Source organism: Phyllostomus hastatus, unplaced genomic scaffold (assembly GCF_019186645.2).
Source record: "Phyllostomus hastatus isolate PE091 unplaced genomic scaffold, TTU_PhHast_1.1 phas_scaffold_501, whole genome shotgun sequence".
NCBI classification, from domain to species: Eukaryota; Metazoa; Chordata; class Mammalia; order Chiroptera; family Phyllostomidae; genus Phyllostomus; species Phyllostomus hastatus.
The window spans coordinates 52,485,165-52,506,076 of record NW_025334033.1 but is presented as its reverse complement, the minus strand read 5'-3'; the positions used below and the strand labels follow the sequence as shown (position 1 = coordinate 52,506,076).

Genomic DNA, 20,912 nt, shown 5'->3' with positions numbered 1-20,912 from the left:
CCGGCCTCCCTGTGGGGGCCAAACTGGCTGTGAGGGCACAGGGGTTCGGTTAGGGTCGGCAGGAAAGATCTCCCAGGTTCACAAGGGCTGTGTGGCCGCAGCAGGCCGAGGGTGGCAGACTGGGAACCCAGAGGTTTCACCACGACTGCAGGGGCTGCAGGGTTTCTTGCGGACTGGGGTGGGGCCCCCTCTCCCCTGGTCAGGCTCTTCCTGGAGATGAGGCCGGGGACACCGCGGCTGACAGCGGTGGCCGGGGTGGGCTCCAGCCCCAGCTCCTGGGAGAAAGGAGACAAGGCCGCGTGTTGTGGTTTCTGCCCAGCCCGTACAACCCGAGCTGGGGAGACTTTATTCGTTTGGGAGGGGGGCTGAGAACAGGAATGAGACGAAGTGTAAAAGTGGAAGGGGAGGCGCAATACTGTGTGAAAAGAGGAAGAACAAAATCTAGTACAACACGCAGGCCAACGCAAACTCAAGGAGCGGGGCAGCCACCATGGCCGCCTGGGGCCAAGCACACCCGGTCTCTTCTTTTGTCAGATTTGAAGAAAAGGGGAAACTCGGACTCTGGAGCGCTGAGACGAGCGAGGGGCTGACACTGACGGGCTGGCAGCTAGCACTGCCGCAGCCCTGCCTGGCCTGGGGTGGACCTGCCTGTGCCCACCTGCACTCATGGGTAGGGGGGTGGGGGACCGCCCTGCCCTTCCCTCAGGCCTCTCCCTGGGCAGGGAAGGCGGGAAGTGGAATGTCAGCTGGGGGCAGCTCTGACGCGAGGACTGCAGTCAGCAGGCCGACCCAGCTCTCCCTGCCCTGTGCCCCGAGGCCAGAGGTTGGGCCCAGGGGTGGTAGGTGGGAGGGGATGCTCCTGCAGCGATGCCCGACAACCACCCAGACACAAGGCCCAGGTGCCCACGGGCCGCTGGTCTGGCTACTGCCCAGAATCAGACCCAGCCCAGAGACCCAGAGACCCAGAGACGGGCAGTCAAGCCCCAGCTGGAGGGTGTGGGGTGTGAGGTGGCAGGGCTGAAGCCAGACACGGCCCCTCTGGGCGCTGCTCCTCAGAACTCTGGCCCTAGGCTTCCCCCCGTCAGACCCAGGGCTGGGGCTACCGCTGTCCTGACTTGGCCAGGCCCAGGAAGGGTGGGGTGGCTGGTGGGATGGGTGAAGGCGACTCTGTTGAGGCCAGGGGAGGGAGGGGACTGTCAGTGAGGCGGGTGGGTTGGCTGGCTAAGCCCGGTTTCCTTGTGCCAAGCACACGGAGCCCGGCTTTGGGGAACAGTCACCCAGCCCCACCCGATCCACCTTCATCCGGAAGCTTTCTCCAAGCTCACCTCGACCCCGCCTCAGCCAGCAGCCCGCACTCTGGGGGCAGTGGAGCCCAGGCTGAGGGCCGAAAGGCAGTCCTGAGTCAGGAGAGGAGCCCGGCTCCCTGCTCCTCACAGGCAGTGCGATGAGGTGACACTGAGGACGGTAGGTAACTAAGGCCCCGAAGTCCCTGCCTCTGCCTCCCCAGAACTCTGCAGCCAGGCCAGCCCCGGGGAGCAGAGCCTGTGTAAACACGCCCGGAGGGGCGGCGGGATTGCTACATAAGAGAAACAGTTAAAAATAAATTAAAAAGCACCGCTATATCCTGTGGTGGTCTCCACAGGCCCAAGGTCTCAGCTAGGAAGGGGGAGAGCTCAGGGGTTACCAGCGTGGGGTGGTCAGCTCCCTGCTCCCCAGAGGCTGTGGGTCGGAGCATCTTTCTAGGCTCCTGTGCCAGGAGCAGCTCCCCTGTGCCCCTGACCCGAGCTCCCAGCTCCCTCTCACCTCTCTTGCCCTCAAGCCCTGTGGTCCAACGAGGCCTCCAGGGCCATGTCCTCTGATGAGCGGCCTGCACGGGCACTCAGACACAGGCCCAGGAACAGCCTCGTTGTTGGCCTCACGCCTCCCCAAAGTGAGCCACATCTGCCTCAGATGAATGAGGCAATACTGGGACCACCACCCCAGTCGCCGAAAACTGGGATGGATGGTGAGTCAGCGGTCACAATGGCCGAGGTGTAGCCCAAGGGGGCAGGTTAAATACCTCCCCAGGGACCCATGAGGAGCCCAAGGGACTGGCCAGCTGGCCCCCTTGCTGAGCCAGACTCAGGGTTGGCAGCTGCTGGTTTGCAGAGCTGCCAGCCCCTGGTGCCTTCCCTGACTAGCACTTGCATCAGCAAAGGAAGTCTGTTTCCCTCCCTCCTCTTTCCTTGCTTCAGGGCACCGTCCATGCCCCGGGCGGGTCGAGAGCTGCAGTCTCTCCACTCCACTCCACCCCCTCTGGTGACAGGGCAGCCATGGGGTCTCTGGTGTGTCTCTGGTCTGCAGGGAGTGAGATGGAAGGACATGGGTGGCTGCCCACTCTGGGAGCCTCAGCAGCAAGGCCCTGCCCTGGCCCAGCCTGCCCCGGCCCGGCCTGTCCCGGCCCAGCCTGCCCCGGCCCAGCCTGCCCCGGCTCAGCCTGCCCCGGCCCAGCCTGCCCCGGCCCAGCCTGCCCTGGCCCAGCCTGCCCTGGCCCAGCCTGCCCCGGCCCAGCCTGCCTTGGCCCAGCTTGCCTGGCAAGCCTGGAACTTCCATACCTCCCATTCCCCAGCACAACTCTGTGCTGCAGAGATTACAGACCCACATGCTCCTTCATGTTGGTTTTTTAAATTTCCTGAACTGACTGCCAACATTTAAAAATCAGGGTATCTCACATAAAAATTCAGAGTTCTGGCCTCTAAAAAAATCAGAAAATCTGGCAATGCAGGGCTTGCACTCTGAGAAAAACTGAGCAGCTGCAGCTGCTTTAATGGGGTTAATGCCCTCTGTAGTTTGCTGCAGTCCTCACCCAGCCCTGCAGTCCTCCTTTTAATCACCTGCCCGGCTCTGTAAGGCATTTCAGTTTCTAACTGTAGTTCTGACCTTCCCCTTCCCAGGCTCCCAGCCCCCTTGCAGCCTTACTGACCCTGGCTGAATCATAGCCTCTCAGTAGAAAGGAACCATCCAGCTACGCTTCCATAACCCGACTCCTCTCAACAGCTTCCTGGCAAGCAGCCATCTAGTCGTTGCTTGAATACCTCCAGCAACAGGAACTCACTACTTCCCAAGGCAGCCCGACTCTACACTCCCCCCACATCCTTTTCTCACGTACCCCTCCCAGCTCTCAGGCTCTGCCCCTCCTCGGGGGCCACACTGTCCCCTTGCCCTGCTCCTCCTCCTCCTCATTGCCCCATCAACCGCTTCCCACAACCTCTCACCTGCCTGCCAGTTCCCTCGTGCCAGACAGGAAGGCTGCACAGACGCTGGCTGTTCAGGTTCGTCCCTGACAGCAGGCCCGATGGTCACTGGGACCCCCAGACCGAAACAGGCTGCTGACTGAGGGGAGGTGGGCCCGGGCACAAGCATTCCGGTCTGGTCATCATTCACCCAGCAAGGGCTGAGGCGATAGAAAGCCAGGAGGCAGGGCCCACCCGCTGGGGTCAGACCCAGGCCTGAGCGCATCACCCTGTCTCCGGCCACTGTTCCTGGACCCACCCGCTCTGCTCAGTCCCCACAATCACACTGAGCCCAGTGCAAGGCGGAGCCCTCAACAAAGCCTAGCGCTTCTGCAGGGAGCCCCAGGTTCAGCAGCAGGCAGAGCTGGCCTGAGCGGAAAGGGCTGGGTGCCCAGAACTCTACCCGCCGTGGTTCTCTCCTGGGCGCCAGTGGACAGTGTCTACCGGTGGTACCGTCCGTCCACGGGGCTTCTGGGCCACGGCCTTCCACACTTGGGAGAGGTGTCAGCTGTGCCACCACACGTGGGCCACGCAGACCTCTCCCAGGATGCTTTCTGCCCTGCTTCGTCTTCCCTGGGTCGAGCGAGATGCTGCCAGGGCAGATGCAAGCCGAGGAACACCCCCATTGCTGTGCCCCCCGCCACAGGCGCAGCGGGCTGGGAGAGCTCCCGCACAGGGATGGGCCCAAGTCCCAGACAGTCGCCAGGGGCAGGGGGACCCGCAGAGCCAAAGGCCCTCCCTGCCCAGCCTGGGGGCAGTTAGATCTCCTAAACACTGGCCTGCCAGCCATCGGCAGATCTATTCCATTTTTAGTTTTCTCCAAAAATCGTAAACTTTAGTTGTCAAGTTAAAAACTCGAAATAAAATACTAACTGCTTCTCGGCCCGAAGCTATGAGGCTTGGCCCAGCAGGAGGGGCAGCAGCTCGGGTGCCTGAGCTGGAACATGCTCTTCCTGCAGCCTCTCACTGGCCCGTCACCAGCCCTCCCGTCCCCGGGCCAGGCTGGCTCTGACAGGTGATCCTGGCCCCCAGGAGTGGGTGAGGCCGGGGTGCTGCCACCACCTCACACCCGGATCTGGTACCCGTTGAGGTCCGGCATGGCTTTGGGCTCCGGAGGCTTCTTCTCCCCTGACGGCCTGTGGGGGGAGAGAGCAGAGGAGGGAGAAGGGTGAGTGGCCCCTCAGGGAGGGGGGGGAGGGGGGGCAGTGGCGGCTGCCCTGGGTGTCTGTCCCACCTCCACTCTCCAAGGGGCCTGGATGCGGCAGCAGAGTTGAGAGGAAGAGCCCGCCTGCCTGTGCGGTCCTGAGGGTGGTCCAGTGCTCTCTTACAGGCTCCTGCTCTTTGCCGGGGGTCAGCTAGTCGGGGCACAGTTGGCCGTAAGGGGAACCTGCTCTCTACAAAGTTCTCCTAGATGAGTGACTGACGCTGGATATCGGAGACCTGCATGGAGTCCCTGAATCATACCACACAGGCGGCTGCTGGATGACAATGACGCTGAAAGCAAGAACCAGACCGACAGGTAGAAGACAGATTGGAGGTGGTGGTGTGGCGTTTTAATGGGATGTGTCTGCCATCTAGATAGAGGCAAAAGCCACAGACTCGCAGGGGGGAAAGCTATGTCTAAAGCTGTCTACCAGCTGCCACGTGATGTTCACATCATTCCCAACGATATTCCTGGGAGAACTCACCCTCTGGCAGGGGCCCACCCTCCGCTTCTCCCTCCCACACACGCTGGCCCCAGACCTCGTGCCCAGCACCAGGGTAACCGGTGGGCCGTTTAAGTGTTGCCTTCTCTGGGGAAACGGGACCACCTTGCTGCTGGAAGGTGGGAACACGCAAACACGCAAACCCATCATCTCAAACCACCTCCTTCCAACAGGGGCGAAAGAGAACAGTGGGAACGAGAACAGTGGGGTGAAAAACAACGGCGACCTAGAAGATGAGAGGAAAGGAAAGAGCCTTTTCCCAGCCTCCCAGGCTGGACCCATCACTCACCGCCTTTCGCTGCGGCTGTTCCTGCGGTGGGGGCTGGACTGGCCCCGCTGTGGGGAGGACACGTCCTTCTTCCGGTCCTTGGTCGGGGAGGGTGGGCCGGTCCCTTTGCCGATCTTGGTGGGGAGGAAGAAACAAAGAAAGGATTGCTGCAGGGCTGCTCCAGGGCCCATCCTGCCGCAGGACCCTGGGGCTGCACCAGGCAGGACCCAGGAAGCTCAAGCAGCTGCCCTGCCCCGTCTCCAGGTTCTCCTCACCCTGTTTTCTAGGCACCGAAGCTGCCGGGGCAGGGGTTCCTCGGCAGGCTGCTCAATCCCACCTGGCCCCTGGAACAGGGTGGACGTGGGGGCAAGTCCCTGAGCTTCCATGACACTACAAGAGGTCCTTGAGAAAAGGGCCATTTCCCCCGCCAGACAGACGTGCCTGCTGGGGAGGCAGCCCGCCCATTTCTGGGAGTTGGGCTGCGGTGCTCCCAGCCCCACGGATGATACTGGTTATCTCTAGCCAATCAGAAGCTCAGACTGGCAGCTATTAAGAAAGAGTTGAGAAAAGAAAATGAAGTACCCTTTATTATATACAGTCAGCTTGACCTGAATTTTGAAAACATGGGGTACACTGTGGGGATGCTGAAGAGTGGCAAATAATATGGGGAGTCCTTAGCACCCAAAAGATTGGGAATCACAGCACTAAAGAAAGACTAGGTGTCCAATGGTCTCAACTCAAGGTCCAACCTGCTCCCTCAAAGATGCAAAATACTCCAGGTGCAGGAGCCCGGGAGCTGGCCAATCAGAGCCACAGAGGGAGGGTCAGCTCAGGGCAGAGAAGGGAGGCCCCTGAAAATGGCAGGTGGGCTGCAGCTGGGTTCTCCCTGCGGGGAGGTGCTGTCACCCCATAAAGTCATGGTCTAAGGGCTGGCAGGGCAGGGCCTCCTGGGGCGGGGCCGTGGGGAGCCTCAGTGGATGTGAAAGTGCCACGGTCTGGTTTCGGCACCAGGCTGTCGGGAGGGGTGGAGTCCCTGCACAGCAGTGACTGAGAAATGGGAGGGGCTGAGTGTCCAGGAAGGGCCTGGCCGGCCTCAAGGGAGGCACCCTCAGTCCAGGGGGACCCAGGGAGAGGCTAAGATTCTGCATACTGTGAAGGTGGAGGGGGAAACTCCTCAACAGCTCAGCCCACCTGCTCAGGGGACAACAGCCCCTCCCCCTCCTGCTCTTTGGGGTGGGAAAGCAGGAGAAGGAACTAGTGTCTCATTGTCTTCCCGTGGTCTTCCTTCCTTCCTTCTTTTTCTGACTTCCTCCTAGTCTTTCATTGGAGGGGGTGGCGTGTTCAGAGGGCAGGAGTCAGGATGCCCAGAGGGAGGTGGAGGCTATCTCTACCCAAGCCTACCACTCCCCACAGATGCCGTGACTTCCCACGGATGGATCTCTACTCACAGACCTTTACCCTCCCCCGGAGTGCGGCAGCCCTGCCCTTCCCAATGTCCCAGGCCTGCCCACTCCCCAAACCCAGCTCACCTGCCGCCTCCTTCAGGAGCCTTCCCTGGCCCGCCCACCTGAGGCGACTGTTTCGACACAGGGACCTCTGAGCGAAGACACTGCTGAAATTTCCCACCCCCTGTCTCCTGTGCAGTAGCAGTGAGGGTGGGGCGAGGGGGTGATGGTATCCCCCCTAGGAAGCGGCAGCGCATCCCATTCCACCCCGCGGCACAGCACCTTTTGCGCATGGGCAGAGCCGGCGCTGACACTGACCTTGAGCCGCATGTCACGGGCGTGCCGCTCCAGCTCCTTGCGGAAGTCCTCGCGGCCCAGCTTGTCCACGTCCAGAACGGAGTGCTTCCACTCGATCTGCTCCACGCTGTGCGGGTCGTGCGACACGCACTGGCCCAGCTTCACCTTCTTCAGCACGTGCCAGCACCGCCCGTAGGCGGCCTCGTAGTCCAGCACCAGCTCGCTGAGCGTGCGGAAGGCGGGCGGCTTGTACATCAGGTCCTCGCGCCGGCTCATGCCCAGCGCCCCGTAGCGGCCCCCGAAGTTCACCCCCAGCACAATGTGGCGGAAGTAGTTCCCTGAGAAGTGGGTCTTGAAGCTGATGGGGAAGCGTTCCAGGGTCGGCATGCTGTTGGTGAGGTAACTGGCATTGGCAGCCCAGCTAAGGAACCAACCAGGGAGAGGCGCCGGGCTGGCACGCAGGGGCAGAACTGGGACCCCACGACCCCTACCCCAGGGCACAGCCCGAGTGAGTGGCCCCTAGGCCCCTGGCACCGTGCCCTGCTCACCTCCATTCCCTGTTGTCTAGCCTTGAGCCTGGCATACAGTAGGTGCTCAATACACCGAATCTCTAGGGGGCAGAGTCTCAGTGGTTAGTGGCTGCCGCTATGCCGCCACGCACAGCTCACAAAGTAACAGCTAATAGTGAGTCCCTCACTCCAAACTGCGGGCTCTCCGAAGTCCCTGCGGCTGAAGGAGGCAGGAGAGGCCTGCTGGCTGCCACCCTGCCTCCCTCTCTCCTTCTGTGGGTCACACACACACTCCTCACCCCCACGTTCTCTCTCGGGCACGTTCTCACATTTCCTCCCTCTCACGCATAGGTGTGCGCTCACAGATGCAGACAATCCTGTTCTCTTCCGCCCCTCCCGCTCCCCACACACATTTACCGAGCACTGTCCTGCAAATAAAGCCTGGCCCACGCTCACTCCGACTCCTCCCCTCACTCGCAGTCCACCCGGATTTCCTCCAAGGACCTTCCACACCAGCTTTCCCCAGAAGGCTGCCCGCCACCCCCACCAGCTGTTGACCGACCGCTCCTTCTCACGCCGCCGTAGGTGTGGCGTCACCACTGACCTCCCTTTCTACGGCAACTCTGCGCTACTCTTCATCTTGCCCATGCACACTCGCCACGATCTGTAGTTACTTGTTTACTTTCTGTCACCCCGCTGCAATATACACTTGAGAATGGGGGCCTTGTCCATCACATCCTTTGCTGTATCTCTGGGGCCCAGCCTGGAGGCGGGGACATAACAGTTCCTCGGTAAAAACTCTTCTTGAACGGGTGGGTAAAAGATGAACGAGATACAGGCTCGGAACAGATTTTGTGTGCAGACACTGTGGCGAGCATCCTGTATGTACCCACTCACTCCGTTGTCCTGGCAACCTGTGCGACAGGCGCGATGCTGCCGAGGCTCATAGATGTTAAGGAAATTGCTAGGGGTCACACGGTCAGTCAGTAGGTGGCAGAACTGGGACTCAGGGACCCAAAGTCTTTGCCCTCGGTCATTATCACCCTTCCTGAGCCCTGGCTCCTTGCAAGGGACTGAGGACACGGAGGTGAGGAGGCGCAGCCTGGGGTGCAGAGGATGAGGCACAGGGACAGACTCGGCACGGTGGCCAGCACGTGTGCAGCAGGGGTCCTGGGGGGGGCCCTTCCTCCGGATGGGGGCTGTCCTGTTTTCTTCCCACCCACGAGACACCAGGTAGCCCCCGAAAGGCCTCTGAGATGACGTGATCTTGCGTGATCCTTTTGTGTGTCTGGGGGGAAGGGAGCAGCCTCCCTCCTCCGTGTGTGTGGGAGCCCCACGTTGGTGTGTGACCCCTGGAGGAGAAGCAATGTGGGGTCATGGAGGGGATGCGGGCAGTGGCCCGAAGTGCTGAGGCTGGCCTTATGCTTGACCCGCAAAGAACCCTTCAGACAGGGCAACGCTTGTCAGGCTCTTGGAGATGGGAAACGACGGGCACCAGAGACTGAGCTCCGGGGACCCCTGGGGAAGGGGCACCAGTCCCTCCCGTCTCCACAGTCTCTTGGTGTAACTTAAGGCAGCTCGGTCTGCGAGGGGGGGGGAGGGTGGACCCCACGGGTCACAGTCTCCTCCGAAAGGCTGTGCTCCTCCCCTCTGACCAGCTCCTTCTTCCTGATCTGTTCTAGCGAGGACGGACGCAAGCCCCCTCCCCTCATCCTCTCTGCACAGAGCCTGGCGCCTGCCCCCCAGGTGGCAGGCAGGATACTGAAAAGCCGGTGGCACTAGGGGAAAGGGGGAGATGGGGGGGACACACATAGATGAATCAAGACTGGCCTTGAATGGGTAAAACTGAGTGCTGGGCACATGGAATTCATCACATTGGTCTATGTTCACACAAGCTTCACATTTTCTCTAGTGAAACAAAACAAAAAAGGGCGGGGCTCTAGCTCAAACCAATTAAGTCAGAGAGCCGGCCATACACACCTGCCACCCTGCCCTGCCCTAACTGGGGGCTCGTCTGCCCACCTCGTGGCCCAGCTGGAAGTCCCAGTCCTGCCTTCTGGGTGGGGGTGACAGAGAAACCCTATTTGCTTTTTTCTTTCACAGCAGGCAGCTGTTTCAAAGATTCCATCCAACAGCTCCACAAATCAACATGTTCTGGAAATGTCAACCTTTGGGCACCAAACCTGCTTTCCCCAGACTGGTTCTCGGAAATGGCACAACAGCCTTTGTGGGATGATGTGCCCTGATTTGGGGTTCAGAGAACAGGGTCACTGTGTCCACGTGACTCAAAAAGGAGCTTGCAGTGAGCCCAGGAAGCTAGCTTCTGAGGCACGGGGGGGCTGAGACCCCCTCAAGCCCCTCCACTTTACAGCCAAGTTCATGACTTCTGGGAGACAGTGCTGGGGGAGCCCCGGAGCCCATCGGTCCTCCCCTTCCAGAGGAGGAAGCTGGGGCCCAGGGGGCTAAGGAAGGATACATTCCCAAGATCACAGCTTCCAGGCATTTGATTGGCAGAGCCTCTTTGGTCATTTCCTTGGCCAGGTCCATCAGCCTGGGGGGCAGGAAGGCAGAGACATGAGTGTGGAGCCCCTGGTACTTTCCAGTGAGGGAGCAGGTGGACTAGAAATGCCAGCCCAGAGACCCCAGGTCCCTTCCAAGCTGCCTCAGCTCAGGCCCAGCACCTCCCTCCCCTCCCCCACGTCCATCCTGAGCCAGAGAGGGTGGGGGAAGAGGCAGTCACTGAAGATAAGGAAGGAGGCCCCTTCCCTTCCCTCCTTTCACTTCCTCCCCCCAGCCCAGGCTCCTGCTCCAAAGACCTCTGGGGGCGGGGAGTGTGAATGGAGGACATGCAGTCACAGGCAGCGCATGGACCGCCCTGGGCTGGGGGGGCCTTCTGCAGTGGTGGTGTGGGGCCGTGGGAAAGCATGCCACAGATGCTGGGAGCCTCGGCATTGCTGTCGTCCCTTCTGGAGCACAGGGGACACCCCTGATTCAACCGTGGCATCCCCAAAGAGCCTGTGATTGATTGCTACTACTCCCCCACAGCTGGCCAGCTGCCTGGGGCCAGGACATGGCATCTCAGGCAGTTCGCAGGGTGACTCCCCAGCCTGCGCCTGAACTTGGAATTCAGGCCACTTGAAGACAGCCTGTTCCCGAGGCCTCCTTCCTCCCTCCTCACTGACTGCTGCCTCCAGGTCTGGGAATGCAGCCTGGCCACTGGCTTCACCCAGGAGGGTGCTGGACTCCTCCACACCACGGAGGGTGGAGCTGGGCCCCGGCACACAGCAGCCAGAGGACAAGAGCAAAGCTTTTGGGATGAGGGAGGCTGGATTCTGCCCAGGGGCTTGAAGGGGACAGGGGTAATTAAGTTATGCAGCTAATAAACCACCTGGAGAATTTTTCGTGAGAAGGTGAACATGGACAGATTACGTGGACATGGAGCAAGATGTAAACTTCATGTCAATTGTTAGAACATGGGGTTTTGAGCCTGTGGATGGCTTTGGGCTGAGCCCCCAGGCCCAGGGAGGAAGTGGCACTCACTCCTCACTCTCCTCTGCCCTCGGGGCTTCTGCAGGGTGAACCCAGCCAGGGGTCTACACGTTGGATGGTGGATTAGGAAGTGAGAGCTGCACCGGGGTCCCTGTGGCTCAGACACTGGGCCTTGTACTAAGTGACCAGAAGAGTCCAGTAAAGCAACTGGGGTGACTCACAGGTTCCCTGCAATGGACAGCACTCTCTCTTGCTGGGCCCACATCTCATTAAAAAAAAAAATAAGGCTTATATACAGACGTCTACTTGGGACCACCCTCTGTCATTGCCAAGGCAAGCTGGGGGCTGCCTGTCCTTCTCCCAGTGCAACATGGGTGTTGAAGCTCCCTGTTCGTCATGGGAGCCCTTTTCTCCCTCTCGGACACAGCTCCTGCTTTCTGGCATCCTTAGGGCCCCCATGGTGTGCAGAGGAAGAGACAGGCAGTGCAGCGGGACAGCTGCCCCCGCTGGCATGCCCCCTTGGGAGAGGCCCTGCCTGCCTCACGAGCTCCCACCCACAGGCCCCCCGAAGGGCTCCAACCTGCCGAGGGGCACTTGGTGTGGAGGGGCACTTGGTGCAGAGGGGCAGGGCGTGCCCACACTTACCCTGTGAGGGGCCTGCTCTTCTTAATTTCAAAGAACTGGGTCCCTGTGTGATTGTATCTGCAGTCCTGGTTAAGGGCTTCCTGGCTCGGTGTGGAAGAGGTGCATCCCACTCCCCGAATCTGTCCCCCAGACCCAAGGGTCCAGCACTCCCCGGGGGCGGGGCAGCCTCCTAGGGGCACCAGGAGGATGCTTGTCCAGACCTGACGTCTGGAGGGTCGTGCGCGTCTCCTTCCCCACACAGTCCTTCCCTGTCTCTCCAACCCTCTCTGGCTTGCACCCCTGCTCTCCCCTCGCCTTCCCTCCCAGGACGGGGCCATGGAGCAGACAGCCAGGCCACCCAGTGCTGGGAAAGTGGTGGGGCTCTAGACAGCTCCGAGAGGCAGCATGAACCCAGGGAAGGTGGGGCGGGGAGGGTGTCCAGTCTGGCTAAAGTGCAGGGTGCTGCTCCCGAGCTGAACCCCTCCCCTCTCCAGGCCAGCATGTCCCCACTGACAAAAGGGGGACTGGATCTGACTTTCAATAATCAGCCTGGCTTTTCTCTGGCGCACGACCTGATCCTTCCACTGCTGCCTCCCCTTTAGCTGCAAGGCTGTGGGAGAGACCCGAGGACGTACAGGGCGGAGAGCAGAGGGCGGAGGGGCCCACAGCAGGGACACCGTGGCATCTGGGGCTTGTGGGGGGGGGCAGCTCTTTCCATGCTGGGCAACTGGCCCCTGCCAGGTGAGAAAGGCAAAAAACTGGGAGAACATTCCAAGATGTGATGTGGATGTTACCTCCCAGAGCATAAAATCCTTTTCCTCTGCCATCTGCACCCCACCCTCGACCCCCCACTGCCTTTCAAACTACTAGTTTTTAAACGTCCCCAAGGGAGCCTCCCCTCTCTTTCTGCTGGGCTGGATGGACGGCAGGCAAGGTCTGGGCTGGCGTACCTAGACGTGGCCACGCACCAGCAGGTCACTCAGGAGACATTTGCCCGTCGCACTGAGGAGAGGAAGTGGTGGCAGACGGTGGGTCTGGCACTCATCAAAGTCCCTCCTACACCTGCGAGCACTCGCGCTGGGCCGGCATGGCTCCAGGGGTGCAGAGGTTCCCTGTGTACGGCAGCCCTGGAGCTGTGGCGTGAGGCCGCTCTGCTGCCACCTCTCCAGCCCAGTTTGAAAACCAGCCCCACTTAGCCTGTGGACCAGCACGCCAGCCAGCCAGCCAGTGGCCGTGACCCCGGACCTGGGAGGATACTGCAGCTCCCTGATGTAGCGCTGCACGGCTTCCAGGCGCTCAGGGACGGGCGTGGAGGGCTGGAACGTAGGCACAGTCGGTATGGGGATCTAGGGACGGAGAAAGAGCCCCGGTCAGTTACCCCAGAGCAGCTGCGTGCGAGGGGGTGTCCCCGCTTCCCTCCTACCCTGAGCCTCTCTCCTTGGCGACCTTCAGGGAGGCTCCTGTCAGACGCCCCCAGTCCTCTCCTGCCCAGCCCTGGACAGCCTTCCTCATTTGGAGCTTATGCTGATGTTCCAATTTGTGTTTCTTAAATAATTTTAGAAAAACACAGGTTGACTCCCTGACTGTTCTGAATTTCAAATATTCATTAACTTTAAAGGCTTAACAAGAATGTCAATATTGCAGTTAAGTTCATTTGGATGAACTTCCCCTGGGCTACAGAACAGACTTCTTTGGGCAGAAGAACCAGATTTCCAGGAACAAGTCCCACTCCTCCGGGCTCCCCCTTGGCTTCCAGCACTGCCAGCTGTCAAGTGGCCTTAAGCTCCTCACACGGAGAGGTCCCACCCCCTGGTCCGGCTCTCCCTCCCACGGAGCCCACTCAGCAGGCCGGGGCCGTAGAGAGTCCAAGTCTGGTGGGTAGGGTGGGTGTGAAGGGAAGGGGTAAAGCAGGAGCCCCATGGGAGCTCGGGGTAGGGCTGGGGTGGGAGAGGCCCTCCCTATAGTGAGATGCTGCACCCGCTGGGCACAGCCTTTTAAACAGCGTGGCTGCAGTGGCCGGGGCTCCGACACGCAGGGAGTGACACACAGTGACCACTGCACACTCCCGTCTGCGGTGCTGCTGACGGCCAGGGACTCAGGACAGCCTGTGAGAGACACCTGCTCCCTCCCAAGGGCCCAGATGCAGGAGGGAAGGCCCAGAAGGGACAGCTCTGTAGGCACTTCCTCTCCCCCACCCCCTCCTCCTCCTCTCCTCCCCGTCTGGGCAGTCCCCTGGGCGGGCGGACACCTCTGTCTGTAAGGAGCCATTTCCCCTTTCACATCATCACAGCTGCCCAAACTGGTGCTACCACTTAGTCACTAGGAGAGAAAAGTCCCAGGATAACAGGGAAGTTCCCTTTTCCTGCCTGACCACCCTGTGCCAAAAGGGCACCAGAACTCTCCAAGGGCCTGGCCTGACCTCCCCGGTGTGAGGATATGGGGCGGAGGAGGGAGAGGAATTACTTGCATTTTACTACAAACAGCGTGACATGTGACCTCCTCGAGGGGAAGATCCCTGAGAGACCACCCTCCACTTCTCCAGTGAGGAGAAGGCGTCCAGTGGTTTCCAGGAGCTCTGGCTACAGACTAAGGGCACCCTCCCTTGAGACCCTCCATACAAGGAAGGAGCTGCAGTCCAGGGGTTCCCTGCCTGAGCTCACCCCAACCCTGGGCCAGGGCCGGGCAGCATGCATGAAGACATCCCCTGATGTCCAGACAGAGGGCCCCGGAACTGGCTGCTCTGGGAAGAGGGAATGACTTCAAAAGAGTTAAAAAAAAAAAAAAAGATCACTGAGGCCCATCTGGAAGGAGCCTTCCGGCCAGCTCCATGACTCAGGCCGACTCCCACTGCAGACAGCGCGGACTGCGTTCTTCCGAACGCTCAGAAACTTACTCGCTCAGAAACAAGTGGCTTTCTGTACGTCCAGGTAACCTCCCACTAGCAGGACTGGTAGCCTGGATTTGCCCTGACCCCTTCCTCCAAACCAGGAGCCAGGAAATGCTTCCTCACTGTCGAGGGTCAGAGTACAGTGGGGGTGAATGATATTGGCTTCCCAGGTCTCTTTAGGGACAAATTCTTCTCCACTACCAAGGCCAAGGGTTACCCTTGCTGCAGGAGCTGCCGAAGTCCTGAGTGCTGTTCAGTCATTCTACCTGGTGAAGTCTGTTTCGCACGTGCGAGCATATACTTTCACCTGTCCAGCACAGCAGGGAGGCTGGGGGAAGGCGGAACAGGCCACAGCTGAGTGTGTGGGCGAGAAGCACACAGCCCAGAGGTGGAGAGAGCAGCTCCAGAACCAGACCATCAGTGTCGAAATCCCAGCCCTGCCATTCACTGTCTGCATCGCTCCTTAATATCTCTGTGACTCAGACGCCTCCTTTGTAAAAGGAGCATCACAACAGAACCACCCTCATGGTGTAAACGAGGCAGGGCCAGGCAAAGCTCAGCTCCTGCTCGCTGTCACTGTTACTCCAGTGCGTGGATCCACTTAGAATCAGCTGTCCTTTAACATACCGGCACCAGCCTTCTAAGGGATGTTTCCCCAGAGCCCCTGTGGAGTGGCTGCAGCCTCAGTTCTTGCTCCGTTTGTTGGGTATGAATTACACGCTCATCTGTTTCACACGCTTTTACTTCGTCAATTCCTCCCAGCATCCTTGGAAACGGATATTGCCATTGTCCCCATTTTGCAGCTGTGAAAACCGAGGCACGGGGAGCCTGCAGAAGTCATCACATAAGTCATCGTGGGAGAACCGGGGTTTTAACATGGCGGAGCTGACTGCAGACCTCTCGTTGTATCACGAGGCACAGCGGGGATCCCAGACTCAACCAGCTGCAGGGGCCACTCAGGGTACCCGAACGGGGGAGGCAGGATGGAGTGAGAGGGGAGACCGTCGCCAGCTGGGGGAGGGCGCCGCTCCTCAGCTCCAGCTGCCGCGGCCACATGGGAGCACAGACTCTCGAGCTCAGATCTTCCCATTTTCCGAAGAGGTGCCAAAAACCTGGATCTTCATGTGAAATCTCCCAATTTAAAATTTGCAAGTGGTCTTCTTAAACACTGTGCTGTCCCAATAAAACATCTCTTGGGCCCACCTTGGTGTGACCCCTGCAGAGAATGCCTCTGTCCCAGCTGCAAGGGCACGGCCACTCGGGGAGGGCCTGGTCCAGGGATCAGTCCGCTTTGCTGCTGGCACTCTGGGACCCAACCACGGATGTCTCTGGGGCTCTAGGGCTGCTTTCTTCTCTGGGCCAAGGTCAAGGAGGAACCCCACACAAACTTGGGTGCATTTTCTCTCTGTGACACTCTTTCCTGTGGTTTGAAGGGGGGAGGTTCCAAATCTCCCCAATCTCCTCACAGAATTCCTTCGACACTACTACACTCCCACCAGTCATAACACACACTCCCCCCAAACAACAGCTTCAATCCTTCACCGGTGTCTTTCCTATACATGAAGGTTGAGGATGGCAAGATGACATTATAGGCCAGCTGCTAATAAATTCATTGATTTATTTTATTTTATTTTTTTTTAGTTTCCAGGAGAACCATTCACACCCTCCCACAGCCTGGTTTAGACGAAAGCAAGATGGCGGGAGAGCTGTCTGCTAACACCAGCTTGGTCACGTGGGAGAAACTGCAGCGAGGCGTGTGGCCCTGGCCCCACTGGCACGCGTGCCGCGTGTGATCTAGCCTCCCTTCCCGACCAAGGGCGAGAAAAAGGAAAGGAACACCCAATAACCAGTCTCGGCTTGAGGCTTCAGTGTATCAGATGTTCTAACGTATACCCCCTCCTGTAACCTTCTCCACAATCAACTCCACATACGGGCAAACTGCGGCTCAGACAGGTTCGAGGGACCTGCTCGAGGTCAGATACGTGAGCAGTCTGGTCCCAATGGTTGCATCCTTTGACTCAATACTTTCTGTTCTAGGAATTTATCCCAAGGAAATAACCAGAGGTGGATCCCAAAATTTACATTTTAAAATGTTCCCATGGTATTCATTTTTAAGAATATATTCCTGAAAAAATGTCCATCCGTAGTGATATGCTAAATAAATTCTAAATTAGTACAGAGGGCAAATGTGTGAGCTTCACAATCAATCCACTTTTGCTCTGGCCTATGTGGCTCAGTTGTTTGGAGCGTCATCCCATAAACTGAAAGGTTGTGGGTTCAATTCCTGGTCCGAGTACATACCTAGGTTGCTGGTTCGGCCCCAGGTTGGAGCAAGTACAAGAGGTAAACGACTGATGTTTTCCTCCCTTCCCCTCTCTCTATAGCCAATAAGTATGTCTTCAGGTGAGAATAAAACAATAAATACCAAAATCAATCCACATTTTATTTCCTCTGGAAACATTAGGCAGTTGTTCAAATTTCAACCTCCAAATTCCCTTTTCCCAGAAGACGGCTCCTCGTGGCTATTTTACAAATAAGTTGGTAAAAGCAAAACAGAACACTCTTCTCAAATCCACTTTAACTGTCACTCTTTCCAGCCCCCGTCCTGCTCACCTGAGCAGCGAGGACCAAGCGCTGGGCTCCTGACCTCAGTCTGAAGGGCTTTTCTTTCTGGGGATGTCGGGCCTCTGCATTTGTCTTAACCGTAAGTTAACCGACTGCATCAGTTAACCATAAATGTTGGAGGGGAAAATCAGGCATGCATTTCCACGGTACAGCACAGAAAGCCTCAAGCGCCCTTTCCCTGAGCAAACGCAGGAGGCCTCAGAAAGACAGAGATGAAGGAGACGGGCTGGAGAGAGCTGTCCCGGAGAAGTTCTGGCTGTGCACAGAAAACTCATCGGACTTCACCCCTCTCCACAGGCCCTCTTCTAACTGTCCCGACCCAGTGTCCAGCAGAGCAGATGCTCTGGGTCCCGAAGACTCTGGACTGGGTCCCAGTTCCACCACTTACTGGTTATCTGACCCGGAGCACCGGCTTGAGTTGTCCTGCTTCCCATTTGGAAAAGGGGTCCCCAAACTGGATTTACTTCCCAAGGCTGTTGGGGAATGCAGTGCGATAACACCCGAAAAATAATTTCTCAATGTATGAAGCCCCTGTAGCCACCTTAGTCATACAGAATCTCAGCCCACAGTTCTCTGGCTTAGCAAATGAGATGTCAAGCCACATTAGCGTACTTGTTAGTGTGCTGCCCTGCTCACAGAGCGTGGGCCTTTTAAAAGAGATGAAGGAGGGTCTCTTGGAAAAAGGGCATGCGAACCTCACAGAACCACCTCAGATGCAGTTGGGAGAAAGTTCTTCTGGACAGGTTCAGAAGAACTTTTAGAAAATCCCACTAAGCCAGTGGTGCCCTACCCCACCAACGAAAGTGCTTTCCCAAACTCAAGATTATAAAAACCCTAGATTCCCCCCTACCCCCCCGGCCCCCAACACACACCAACTACTCACCTTGGGCAGGTCCGTGGCTCCACGGATCCGCTGGGCCACCTTTTCTCCATCGGGGTGGATCTTGGCCACGTGCTTCCACATCCTTTCCCAGGTGGCCTCGTCCACGGGCAGCCCACCCCGGTTAACAAAGAAGGGGACACCTCCATCTCGCAGGTCCTCTTCCCCTTCCTCCTCTGGCTCATCATCTCTCTGGGCCGAAGCTCCTTCGTTGGTCTCCAAATGCCTGACCCCAGAGGAGGCTGCAGCGGCAGTAGTGGGGGCAGCAGCGCCCCCCACCACCTTCTTCCCTCCTGGCATCCCAGAATCCTTAGGGGGGGTGGAAGGAAGTATGGGAGGCAGGAAAAAATAGGTGGCTCACAGGAGGCCTCCCACACACCGGCTGCAGAGATAACACATGGCCAAACAGAGTGCAAGGCGCCTTTAAGAAACCAGGGCGTGGCTCCAGTACAATAAAATACTATTAGATAAGAAAAAAAAAAAATCAGTGCCTCAATGGGAAGTGGAAGGGCAGAGGGGGTTGGTGGTCTGGGGTAAGCCTTAGAGGCCTTGTATTCTTTGAAAAACGGGATAAAGAGAACACACCCCAACTTGGCGGCCTTCTGAAAGCACCCCCATTTGACAGCGAGAACAATAACGGGCAGCAATCTGGGTTTGCAAAGAGGAGAAAAGTCGGGGCGGTGAGGGGGGCGGGCAACTGAGGTCAGACAGCTCAGACCGTGGCCACAGAGAGGGTCAAGGCACAGGTGCCTACTCTGGGCTGCCCAGGTCCTAGTTTTTGAGAGAACAAATTCCTCTACAAAATACCACACACTCACACCTGAGCGCTTAGGAGGGGAGGGGGTACCGAGGGGGCTTCAGGCCGCATCAGCCCTGAGCCTGGACCACCCCGACCCGGGGCAGCGAGGGGACGCGATTTCTTCACCGCGGCCAGTCCCGGAGCCAGGACTCGCATCTGGCGGGGTGCGGAGAGGGGGCACGCGCCGACGCGCACATTCCACGCCTGCGGCCAACTCCCCGCACAAAGTGGGCTTTGTTTCTGCCCCCTCTCCCCTCGCTCCCAGGAAGCTGCAGCAGAGCCCCTAGAAGGGGGAAGGGTGCGGCGTGGAGAGCCTCGGCTCCGCCGGTCCCCTGCCGGGCGCGTCTCAGCGGGCAGAAAGCGGCCACCCAGCGCGGCGCTGCGTCAGCCGAGCCATCACCGGGCGCGGGTCCCTCTCTGCGGCCCGGGGCTCAGCGGGGTCGCCCCGGGAGGCAAGCAAGGGGCTAGTCTGAGGTCAGCGAGGGGCTGGCTCCGGCTGCGGGGTCGCCGCCCCGGACTAGCTGTAGCATGGGCGGTGGCGCGGCGGAGGCGGGCGAAGGATGCTTCGCGGCTGCTCGCTCGGGCTCCAGCGGCCGGGGCTAAGGGGGTGGAGGAAGGATCGGCGGGGAGGGGAAGTCCGGGGGCTCGCGCAGTCCCGGCCCCGCGGACGGAGCTGGATGCGAGTGATAAAGCCTCGGCGAGCACGAGCTGCGCTAGTCCCCGGAGAGCAGCCCGCAGAGCGCAGGGTGCACACGCAGGTCGCGGCTCCCGCGACTAGGCAAAGCTGGGGCCGCCACCGTCCCAGTCACCCCCGGGCCCAGGCGCTGCCGGCTGCGTCCCTTGCCCTCCCGCCGCCCACCCGGCTGGGCTCAGCCCCGCGCGCGCATGCGCTCTGTCCCCCCCTTAAAGGGCCAGTGCGTTCCCGGCTGGTCCTCCGCCTCTGACTGCCATCTCTCCGCCCCAAGTTACCTCTAGGATGCGGGCGGGCGTTCGCTCGCCTCTTACCCCTCTCTCCCGGCGCGGTGAAGCTGGTGCGGAGCCGCGGAAGAAGTTTACAGTATGCCAAACTGTGCGCAAACTCCGGGGAGATTCCGGGCTCAGGAGACTCGCGGTCGGGAGTTTCCTAAGGGGAGTATCTCGCAGGGACCCTCAGGGTGTAGAAGCGAGAGCATGGCGTGAAAGGCCGGGGTTCTGGACGCATTCGGCGTCTATTTTCCGGTGGGCCGTCTAACAGGTCACTTTCCTCTGCGGGCCTCAGTTTGCCAGCCAGTCATCCGAGGTCGTCAAACTGGGTGCGCGTGTAGAGCCCTTCCGGCCTGCTCTTCCCTAAAAGGTAGATATCTGGGGGTTATGGTAACTATCTCTGGAAGTGAAAGTGTTAAAAATCACTCTGTTCCACTTCACGACCTGCAGCAATAGGAGCAGGGTGCATAGGGTTCGACCTTAGTCCGCCTGGACACGGCTCTGGGGCCCCCGCGTCCTGGCAGGGAGCAAGCTGCGTGCGCCCCAGTGTCTTGGGATGGAAGGCGATGGTAGGGACGGTCAGCCTGCCCGGAAGAGGGTGACATTACCACCCATTGTAGTGAGCGAGCCAGGGACGGTAGAGACCCAGGGCCACCTCCCCCTCCTCAAAACTGCAAGGCAGAAAAGGCTGGAACAGGGAGTCTAAGTGAGGAACGCCTCTAAACTGACAGACAGCCCGAGGGCCTTAAAACTCCTCCCCTTTCTCACGCTAGGAGTTAGTGTGAGTAACAGTCTCGTGGGGTACATGTGGACTCGGGGCCGCGGCGGGCAGATTCAGCTTCCTTAGGTCTGTGATGGGGGCATTTCTCACCATCCACTTCTCTGACGAGCTAAGGTTACAGCCTTGGGCTGGGACGGGGAAGGCCTTGGAGAATCTGAAGTTCTCAGTAGTTCTCTGTTTCTTAAAGTGGTTCCTGGTGTCTGAGCTTCATAGGTGCTGTGAGCTTCAATAGCAAGCTCTTCTCCTCCAGGGTCAGAAACCAAGGGTGATCAGTGAGGGGAAGGGTCACAGGACTTCAGGAAAGCTAGTTACCAGGGGGCCCTCTGAAGCTCACTGAGGCAAGAAGACTCCAAGCAGATAAAAACCA

General features: G+C 59.1%; 1 protein-coding gene across 2 annotated transcripts; it reads right to left on the bottom strand.

Annotated features, from left to right (window-relative positions):
• Positions 1-309: 309 nt before the first annotated feature.
• On the bottom strand, positions 310-18,852 carry VASH1 (vasohibin 1). Of its 2 annotated transcripts, XM_045822611.1 has the most exons (7): positions 18,006-18,852; positions 12,868-12,956; positions 11,632-11,688; positions 9,974-10,048; positions 7,010-7,391; positions 5,268-5,380; positions 310-4,408 (listed from the first exon to the last, which is right to left on the bottom strand). In XM_045822611.1, the coding sequence occupies exons 1-7, from the start codon at positions 18,300-18,302 to the stop codon at positions 4,336-4,338; spliced, it is 1,086 nt and encodes a 361-aa protein (XP_045678567.1). In that variant the 5' UTR covers positions 18,303-18,852; the 3' UTR covers positions 310-4,335. The 2 variants fall into 2 exon arrangements, with proteins under 2 accessions (XP_045678567.1, XP_045678566.1); XM_045822610.1 differs by lacking the exon at positions 11,632-11,688 and having other exon boundaries at positions 12,856-12,956; positions 18,006-18,487.
• Between the last annotated feature and the right edge of the window lie 2,060 nt (positions 18,853-20,912).